General features: G+C 55.6%; 1 protein-coding gene across 1 annotated transcript in view; it reads left to right on the top strand.

The window, feature by feature from the left end:
- Positions 1–792: 792 nt before the first annotated feature.
- The window catches only part of LOC144953630 (tectonic-1-like), a 90,629-nt gene continuing 80,872 nt past the window's right edge, over positions 793–10,549 (top strand). The window contains exons 1-5 of the mRNA XM_078884218.1: positions 793–937; positions 2,879–2,999; positions 5,159–5,328; positions 6,960–7,192; positions 9,864–9,951. Coding sequence (XP_078740344.1) covers positions 853–937; positions 2,879–2,999; positions 5,159–5,328; positions 6,960–7,192; positions 9,864–9,951 — 697 coding nt within the window. The 5' untranslated portion in view covers positions 793–852. The remainder of the gene's footprint in view (positions 938–2,878; positions 3,000–5,158; positions 5,329–6,959; positions 7,193–9,863; positions 9,952–10,549) is intronic.

The raw sequence follows: 10,549 nt of genomic DNA, 5'->3' as shown, positions 1-10,549 counted from the left end.
GCAGCCGTCCTCAGGTGAAGAAACGTCGTGAGAATTATTTTAATGGTTTATTTTTATTATTGTATTACTTCCCTTCTACGTGACTTTACCGAAAGAACCAAGAAGATGAATCCCTGCAGTCACGAAAGCTTTAAATCGAAATGTTATTATGTTTTATTTTTATTATTTTATTATGTTTTATTTTTATTATTTTATTATGTTTTATTTTCATTATTTTATTATGTTTTATTTTTATTATTTTATCATGTTTTATTTTTATTATTTCATTACTTCCCTTCTACGTGACTTTACCGAAAGAACCAAGAAGATGAATCCCTGCTGCAGTCACGAAAGCTTTAAATCGAAAGTTTATACTATCATTGTTAATTTTACTCTCCAACACCCAGCTGGTGTCGTGCTGGGGGCGGGGCTTGGAGGCGGGGGGGGGGCTGGAGGCTAGGGGCGGGGCTGGGGGCGGGGCTAAAGGCGGGGCTTGGAGGCGGGGCGGGGGGACTGGAGGCGGGGCGGGGTGCTGGAGGCGGGGCTGTGGGCGTGGCTGGAGGCTAGGGACCGGACTGGGGCGGGGCTGGAGGCGTGGCTAAAGGCAGGGCTGGGGGCGTGGCTTGGAGGCGGGTTTGGAGGCGGGGCTTCCGGCCGGAGCTGGAGGCGGGGCTTGTGTCACGTGACCCCCCGGGGGGGGGGGGCTGGGGGCGTGGCTTGGAGGCGAGGGGGGGCTGGGGCGTGGCTAAATGCTGGGGGCGGAGCTGGGGGCGTGGCTTGGAGGCGAAGGGGGGCTGGAGGCGGGGCTTGTATCACGTGACCCCCAGGGGGGGCGGCGCCCTCAGTCACCGTAGCAACGGGGCCTACCTAACAATGGGCCCGAGCCTGACGCTCGCTAGGATCGCGTTAACAATTGCAACTTTTCGCGGAGTTGAATCGCAACAAGGCTTTACTCCAGGTAGGAGCGGAGCGCTTGGGGGTGTTACAATCAACTTAAACACGAAGATTTGTTTCGTTGCGATCGTTGCGTGCGTGTTTTTAAAAAAATAAACAACAACTTTCAACCGAGGCTCGATGTTAAAGCCCGCTAGTTTAGGTAGGCCTCGGGTCTTTCTTTCTTTATATATATATTTACGCGGTTAAGTTTAAATTACGCGAGCTCCCGTGTTAAGTCTGAATAAAACAAAACGATAATCCTGCGTGAGCCACCCCCGTTTTACGACACCCCCCCATGTGTCCTGACTTCTGGGCCACCCCGTTTTACGACACCCCCCCCTCCTATGTGTCCTGACTTCTGGGCCACCCTGTTTTACAACACCCTCCCATGTGTCCTGACTTCTGGGCCACCCCGTTTTACAACACCCTCCCATGTGTCCTGACTTCTGGGCCACCCTGTTTTACGACACCCTCCCATGTGTCCTGACTTCTGGGCCACCCTGTTTTACGACACCCCCCATGTGTCCTGACTTCTGGGCCACCCTGTTTTACGACACCCCCCCCTCCTATGTGTCCTGACTTCTGGGCCACCCTGTTTTACGACACCCCCCATGTGTCCTGACTTCTGGGCCACCCTGTTTTACGACACCCTCCCATGTGTCCTGACTTCTGGGCCACCCCGTTTTATTGATTCCTTACCCTACACCCGTACCCGTGCCCGGCCGTACCCTACCCGTACCCTACCCGTACCCGTACCCTACCCTACCCGTACCCTACCCGTACCCTACCCGTACCCGTACCCTACCCGTACCTTACCCGTACCCTACCCGTACCCGTACCCTACCCTACCCGTACCCTACCCGTACCTTACCCGTACCTTACCCGTACCCGTACCCTACCCGTACCCTACCCGTACCCTACCCGTACCCTACCCTACCCGTACCCTACCCGTACCTTACCCGTACCCTACCCGTACCCGTACCCTACCCTACCCGTACCCTACCCGTACCTTACCCGTACCCTACCCGTACCCGTACCCTACCCGTACCCTACCCGTACCCTACCCGTACCCGTACCCTACCCGTACCCTACCCGTACCCTACCCTACCCGTACCCTACCCGTACCTTACCCGTACCTTACCCGTACCCGTACCCTACCCGTACCCTACCCGTACCCTACCCGTACCCTACCCTACCCGTACCCTACCCGTACCTTACCCGTACCCTACCCGTACCCGTACCCTACCCTACCCGTACCCTACCCGTACCTTACCCGTACCCTACCCGTACCCGTACCCTACCCGTACCCTACCCGTACCCTACCCGTACCCGTACCCTACCCGTACCCTACCCATACCCGTACCCGGCCGTACCCGTACCCGTACCCTACCCGTACCCGTACCCTACACCCGTACCATACCCCTATCCTACACCCGTACCCTACCCCTACCCGTACCCGTACCCCATACCCGTACCCTACCTGTACCCTACCCGTACCGTACCCTACCCGTACCCTACCCGTACCTTACCCGTACCGTACCCTACCCTACCCTACCCGTACCCTACCATACCCCTACCCTACCCGTACCCTACCCGTACCCTACCCGTACCCTACCCGTACCCTACCATACACGTACCCTACCCGTACCCTACCCGTACCCTACCCTACCCGTACCCTACCCGTACACTACCCGTACCCTACCCGTACCCTACCCGTACCCGTACCCATACCCGGCCGCACCAGGGTCGCAAACGGGTACCCGTACCCGTACCCGCGTGTCCGTCCCAGATCGCCTGCGGTGTCTCTGCTACCTCTGCCTCTCGACGCTGCGTCTCGTTCATGATCTTTCATATTTTCCCCGCGTGTCCGTCCCAGATCGCCTGCGGTGTCTCTGCTACCTCTGCCTCTCGACGCTGCGTCTCGTTCATGATCTTTCATATTTTCTCCGCGTGTCCGTCCCAGACCGCCTGCGGTGTCTCTGCGACCTCTGGGTCGATGCGTGCGACCCGAACTGCTGCTGTGACGCGTTCTGCTCGGAGGGCGAGAAGGCCGCTTTCACGGAGTGCCTGCCTGGCCACAGAGTGTGCGTGCACAGCAGCAGCAGCAGTGGCGGCGGTGGTGGCATCATCAGCCATCAGCAGCAGTAGCAGCAGCATCAGCAGCAGTAGCAGCATCAGCAGCAGCAGCAGCATCATCAGCAGTATCAGTATCAGCAGCAGCAGCATCAGCAGCATCATCAGCAGTATCAGTATCAGCATCAGCATCATCATCAGCAGTATCAACAGCAGCAGCAGCAGCATCATCAGCAGCAGCATCAGCAGCATCATCAGCATCAGCAGCATCATCAGCAGTATCAGTATCAGCATCAGCAGCATCATCAGCAGTATCAACAGCAGCAGCAGCATCATCAGCAGCAGCATCAGCAGCATCATCATCAGCAGCAGCAGCAGCAGCATCAGCAGCAGCATCATCATCAGCATCATCATCAGCAGCATCATCAGCAGCAGTATCAGTATCAGCATCATCAGCGGCAGCATCACCATCATCAGCAGCCAGCAGCAGCAGTAGCAGCATCAGCAGCAGCATCAGCAGTATCAGCAGCAGCAGCAGCAGCAGCATCAGCATCATCATCAGCAGCAGCAGAATCATCAGTATCAGCAGCAGCATCATCAGCAGTATCAGTATCAGCAGCAGTGGCATAATCAGCATCGTCATCATCAGCAGCAGCAGCAGCATCATCAGCAGCATCATCATCATCAGCAGCAGCAGCAGCATCATCAGCAGCAGCAGCAGCAGCAGCATCATCATCATCATCAGCAGCAGCATCATCAGCAGCATCATCATCAGCAGCAGCAGTAGCAGCATCAGCCATCAGCATTAGCGTCATCGTCATCATCATCAGCAGCAGCATCATCATCATCAGCAGCATCATCATCAGCAGCAGTATCAGCAGCAGTATCAGCATCATCAGTATCAGCATCATCAATCAACAGGATCATCAGCAGTATCATCATCATCATCAGCATCATCATCATGGTGTCTGTGTGTGTGTCTGTCTGTGTGCCTGTATGTGTCTGTCTGTGTGTGTCTGTCTGTGTATGTCTGTCTTTGTGTGTGTCTGTGTGTGTCTGTGTGTGTGTCTGTGTGTGTCTGTGTGTGTGTGTCTGTATGTGTGTCTGTGTGTGTGTGTCTGTGTCTGTCTGTGTCTGTATGTGTGTCTGAGTGTCTGTGTGTGTTTCGTCTGTGTGTGTGTATGTCTGTGTGTGTGTCTGTCTGCGTGTGTGTCTGTGTGTGTATGTGTGTGTGTCTGTGTCTGTCTGTGTGTGTGTCTGTGTGTGTGTCTGTCGCTCCGCACGAAGCTTCAGGTCTTCTCGGCCACGGTCATTCCCTCCCTTCTCTACGCTTGCGAAACGTGGACCCCCCTAGTGGAGCATCTTCGCCGGTTGGAAACATTTAGGCTGGCCTGCCTACGATCCATCCTGGGTTTAACCTGCAGGCTGGATTGTGTGAGGAGCTCACAAGTCCTTGAAAGATCTGGGCAAAGTCTCATCGGTGAGCTCCTCCGGCAGGCAAGGCTGCGTTGGCTGGGTCATGTAGCCCGCATGCCCAGCCACCGCATGCCTAAACAGCTTTTGTTCGGCCGGATCGAGGGGGCTAAACGGGCGCGGCACGGGCTAGAGAAGAGATGGAGTGATGTGGTACAGGAGGACGTGGAGCTGAGTGGACTTGCCGATGACTGGTACCAGCGGTGTCAAGATCGGCCTCAGTGGAGGAGGCTCGTGAAGGACGCTACTGGGCAGTTGGAGGCAGTCGCCCTCCAACAACAACGGAGGGCGGAGGAGCGACGCTCACAACAACGAGCGGAGCGCCGGGTGGCTAAAGCACAGCAAGTTGGCACAGTAGGGGGCACAGGTGGTGCATCAGCCAGTCATCTCGGTCATCTCGGTCAGTCGACCCGTGGCACCTGCTGGGTCTGCCCCGTGACCTCCTGCCAGCGGGCGTTCGACACTTCACGTGGCCTCAAGGTGCACTTGGCCTGGCACAAGCGTCGTGGTGACGTCACCGCCACTTAGTGGTGAATGGCGGTTGTTGTTGTTGTTGTACGTGTGTGTGTGTGTCTGTCTGTGTCTGTGTGTGCGTGTGTGTCTGTGTGTGCTGCTTGCCGACAGCACTTTCCCCCACAGTCCGTCGAGGCTACGCGGGGAGGGGGTGACCTTTGTCTTTGTGCGTGCGTGCTTGCAGGGTGGACACGGGCATGTGCACCCAGTCTCGCTCCATTTGCTCCATCACCTCCAACTCCACCACCACCTCCACCAATGCCACCACCTCCGCCTGCTCCACCAGTACCACCTCGTCATGCGCCAACTCCACCTACAGCAGCCCCAGCCTCTTCTGCGTCTACTTTAACAACTGTACGTGGCTGATGATGATGATGACGACGACGATGATGATGATGTTGGTGTTGATGATGCAGATGATGGGGATGATGATACGCGTGCGTTTCAATCGCACGTGTCTCTCTCTCTCCCCACGTGTCTCTCTCACCGTGTCTCCCCGTGTTTCTCTCCCCGCGTGTCTCTCCCCCCGTGTCTCTCTCCCCGTGTCTCTCTCCCCCCGTGTCTCCCCACGTGTCTCTCTCCCCGTGTCTCTCTCCCCGTGTCTCCCCCCGTGTCTCTCTCCCCGTGTCTCTCTCGCCCCGTGTCTCTTTCCCCACGTGTCTCTCTCCCCGTGTGTCTCTCTCCCCGTGTCTCGCTCCCCGTGTCTCTCCGCGTGTCTCTCTCCCCGCGTGTCTCCCTCCCCGTGTCTCTCTCCCCGTGTTTCCCCGTGTCTCCCCGTGTCTCCCTCCCTGTGTCTCCCCGTGTCTCCCTCCCCGTGTCTCTCTCCCCATGTCTCCCTCCCCGTGTCTCCCCGTGTCTCCCTCCCCGTGTCTCCTCCTGTCTCTCCCCCCCCGGCGTGTCTCCCCGTGTCTCTCTCCCCGTGTCTCTCTCCCCGTGTCTCCCTCCCCGTGTCTCCCCGTGTCTCCCCGTGTCTCCCTCCCTGTGTCTCCCTCCCCGTGTCTCCCTCCCTGTGTCTCCCCGTGTCTCCCTCCCCGTGTCTCCCTCCCCGTGTCTCCCCGTGTCTTCCTCCCCGTGTCTCCCTCCCCGTGTCTCCCCGTGTCTCCCTCCCCATGTCTCCCTCCCCATGTCTCCCCGTGTCTCCCCGTGTCTCCCTCCCCGTGTCTCCCTCCCCGTGTCTCCCTCCTCGTGTCTCCCTCCCCGTGTCTCCCCGTGTCTCCCTCCCCGTGTCTCCCTCCCCGTGTCTCCCCGTGTTTCCCCGTGTCTCTCTCCCCGTGTCTCCCCGTGTCTCCCTCCCCGTGTCTCCCCGTGTCTCCCCGTGTCTCTCCCCCCGTGTCTCTCTCCCCGTGTCTCCCCGTGTCTCCCTCCCCACTTGTCTCCCTCCCCGTGTCTCCCCATGTCTCTCCCCCCGTGTCTCCCTCCCCGTGTCTCCCTCCGCGTGTCTCTCTCCCCGTGTCTCCCCGTGTCTGCCCGTGTCTCTCTCCCCGTGTCTCCCTCCCCGTGTCTCTCTCCCCGTGTCTCCCTCCTCGTGTCTCCCCGTGTCTCCCCGTGTCTCCCTCCCCGTGTCTCTCTCCCCGTGTCTCCCCGTGTCTCCCCGTGTCTCCCTCCCCGTATCTCTCTACCCGTGTCTCCCTCCCTGTGTCTCCCCGTGTCTCCCCGTGTCTCCCTCCCCGTGTCTCCCTCCCCGTGTCTCCCCGTGTCTCTCTCCCCGTGTCTCCCCGTGTCTCCCCGTGTCTCTCTCCCCGTGTCTCCCTCCCCGTGTCTCCCTCCCCGTGTCTCCCTCCCCGTGTCTCCCTCCCCGTGTCTCCCTCCCCGTGTCTCCCTCCTCGCGTCTCCCTCCCCGTGTCTCTCTCCCCGTGTCTCCCCGTGTCTCCCCGTGTCTCTCCCTCCGTGTCTCCCCGTGTCTCTCTCCCCGTGTCTCTCTCCCCGTGTCTCCCCGTGTCTCCCCGTGTCTCCTCGTGTCTCTCCCCCCCCCCGGCGTGTCTCAGCGAGGGACGCGGGGCTCCACGTCTCTCCGTCCCCGGCGTGGGACAATGACTCCTTTGATGCTCTCCTGTCGGCACGAGGAACATCACCATCATCACCATCATCACCATCATCACCATCATCACCATCCTCATTTTCACCATCATCATTCTCACCATCATCCTCACCACCCTCATTCTCACCACCATCCTCCGTCAACGCGAACGTCGCTCCGACGGCAGATGAACCACACCGGGTGAGGGGGCTACATCAGCAGCAGAGTGTGTGGACTAATCTCCATCTGTTCCATCTCTCGGTACAGTGAAGTGTGTGGACTAATCTCCATCTGTTCCATCTCTCGGTACAGTGAAGTGTGTGGACTAATCTCCATCTGTTCCATCTCTCGGTACAGTAGAGTGTGTGGGCTAATCTCCATCTGTTCCATCTCTCAGTACAGTGAAGTGTGTGGACTAATCTCCATCTGTTCCATCTCTCAGTACAGTAGAGTGTGTGGACTCATCTCCATCTGTTCCATCTCTCGGTACAGTAAAGTGTGTGGACTAATCTCCATCTGTTCCATCTCTCGGTACAGTAGAGTGTGTGGACTAATCTCCATCTGTTCCATCTCTCAGTACAGTAGAGTGTGTGGACTCATCTCCATCTGTTCCATCTCTCGGTACAGTAAAGTGTGTGGACTAATCTCCATCTGTTCCATCTCTCGGTACAGTAGAGTGTGTGGACTCATCTCCATCTGTTCCATCTCTCAGTACAGTGAAGTGTGTGGACTCATCTCCATCTGTTCCATCTCTCAGTACAGTAGAGTGTGTGGACTAATCTCCATCTGTTCCATCTCTCGGTACAGTAGAGTGTGTGGACTAATCTCCATCTGTTCCATCTCTCAGTACAGTAGAGTGTGTGGACTCATCTCCATCTGTTCCATCTCTCAGTACGGTGAAGTGTGTGGATTAATCTCCATCTGTTCCATCTCTCAGTACAGTGAAGTGTGTGGACTAATCTCCATCTGTTCCATCTCTCGGTACAGTAGAGTGTGTGGACTCATCTCCATCTGTTCCATCTCTCAGTACGGTGAAGTGTGTGGACTAATCTCCATCTGTTCCATCTCTCGGTACAGTAGAGTGTGTGGACTAATCTCCATCTGTTCCATCTCTCGGTACAGTAGAGTGTGTGGACTCATCTCCATCTGTTCCATCTCTCAGTACAGTAGAGTGTGTGGACTAATCTCCATCTGTTCCATCTCTCGGTACAGTAGAGTGTGTGTGCTAATCTCCATCTGTTCCATCTCTCGGTACAGTAGAGTGTGTGGATTAATCTCCATCTGTTCCATCTCTCAGTACAGTGAAGTGTGTGGACTAATCTCCATCTGTTCCATCTCTCGGTACAGTAGAGTGTGTGTGCTAATCTCCATCTGTTCCATCTCTCGGTACAGTAGAGTGTGTGGACTAATCTCCATCTGTTCCATCTCTCAGTACAGTAGAGTGTGTGGACTCATCTCCATCTGTTCCATCTCTCAGTACAGTGAAGTGTGTGGACTAATCTCCATCTGTTCCATCTCTCGGTAGAAGTGGGGTACAGTAGAGTGTGTGGACTAATCTCCATCTGTTCCATCTCACGAGTGAATGTGTGAGTGAGTGGGTTATTGAGTGAGTGCGTGTGTGACTGAATGAGTGAATGTGTGAGTGAGTGTGTGAGTGAGTGTGTGATTGAATGAGTGAGTGTGTGAGTGGGTGGGTGAATGGGTGAGTGTGTGAGTGAGTGTATGAGTGAGTGTGTGAGTGTGTGTGTGAGTGAGTGTGTGAGTGAGTGAATGTGTGAGTGAGTATGTGATTGAATGAGTGTATGTGTGAGTGGGTGGATGAATGTGTGAGTGTGTGAGTGTATGAGTGAGTGTGTGAGTATGTGAGTGTGTGAGTGAGTGTATGTGTGAGTGGGTGGATGAATGGGTGATTGAATGAGTGTTTGAGTGTGTGTGTGAGTGAGTGAGTGTGAGTGTATGAGTGAGTGTGTGTATGAGTGTGTGAGTGTGTGAGTGAGTGTTTGAGTGTGTGTATGAGTGAGTGAGTGAGTGTATGAGTGAGTGAGTGAGTGTGTGAGGGAGTGTGTGAGTGAGTGTGTGAGTGAGTGAGTGTATGAGTGAGTGTGTGAGTGTATGAGTGTGTGAGTGTATGAGTGAGTGAGTGTTTGAGTGAGTGTGTGAGGGAGTGTGTGAGTGAGTGTGTGAGTGAATGAGTGAGTGAGTGAGTGAGTGAATGAGTGAGTGAGTGTATGAGTGAGTGAGTGAGTGTGTGAGGGAGTGTGTGAGTGAGTGTGTGAGTGAGTGAGTGTATGAGTGAGTGTGTGAGTGTATGAGTGTGTGAGTGTATGAGTGAGTGAGTGTTTGAGTGAGTGTGTGAGGGAGTGTGTGAGTGAGTGTGTGAGTGAGTGTGTGAGTGAATGAGTGAGTGAGTGAGTGAATGAGTGAGTGAGTGTGTGAGGGAGTGAGCATGTGAGTATGTGAGTGAGTGTATAAGTGAGTGAGTGTATGAGTGAGTGAGTGTATGAGTGAGTGTGTGTATGAGTGAGTGAGTGTGTGAGTGAGTGAGTGTGTGAGTGAGTGAGTGTATGAGTGAGTGAGTGTATGAGTGAGTGAGTGTGTGAGTGAGTGAGTGAGTGTATGAGTGAGTGAGTGTGTGAGTGAGTGAGTGTATGAGTGAGTGAGTGTATAAGTGAGTGAGTGTGTGAGTGAGTGAGTGTGTGAGTGTATGTGTGAGTGAGTGTTTGAGTGTGTGAGTGAGTGTTTGAGTGTGTGTATGAGTGAGTGAGCATGTGAGTATGTGAGTGAGTGTGTGAGGGAGTGAGTGTGTTTGCCTGCCCACTGCACTTGCCCCTACAGTTTGTTGAAGCTACACGGGGGGCTTTTGTCTTTGCAGTCAGGAGACCCGATTTTTGTACGGAACAGGATGCTTACTCTGCCCTGGAAACTAATGGGACAGTTTTGCAGCAATAGCAATCCAGGAGGTAATGCTCACCCACCCGCTCACCCACTCGCTCACCCACTCGCTCAACCACTCGCTCACCAACTCGCTCGCCCACTCGCTCACCCACTCGCTCATCAACTCGCTCACCCACTCGCTCACTCGCTCGCTCACCAACTCGCTCACCCACCAACCCACTCACTCACCCTCACACTAACCCACACACTCACTCACTCACCCACTCACCCACACACTCTCTCACCCAATCACCCACTCACTAACCAACACACTCACCCACCCACTCACCCACTCACTCACCCACCCACTCACCCACTCACTCACCCACTCACCCACCCACTCACTCACCCACCCACTCACCCACTCACTCACCCACCTACTCACCCACTCACTCACCCACCCACTCACCCACTCTATTACCCACACACTCTCACCCACTCACTCACCCACCTACTCACCCACTCACTCACCCACTCACTCACCCACTCTCTCACCCACACACTCTCACCCACTCACTCACCCACCTACTCACCCACTCACTCACCCACTCACTCACCCACCCACTCACCCACACACTCTCTCACCCACTCACCCACCCACTCACGCACCCACACACTCACCCA

Source organism: Lampetra fluviatilis, chromosome 79 (genome assembly GCF_964198595.1).
Source record: "Lampetra fluviatilis chromosome 79, kcLamFluv1.1, whole genome shotgun sequence".
Taxonomy (NCBI): domain Eukaryota; kingdom Metazoa; phylum Chordata; class Hyperoartia; order Petromyzontiformes; family Petromyzontidae; genus Lampetra; species Lampetra fluviatilis.
Note: the sequence above shows the minus strand (reverse complement) of the source record. Positions and strands in the feature narration are given on the sequence as shown.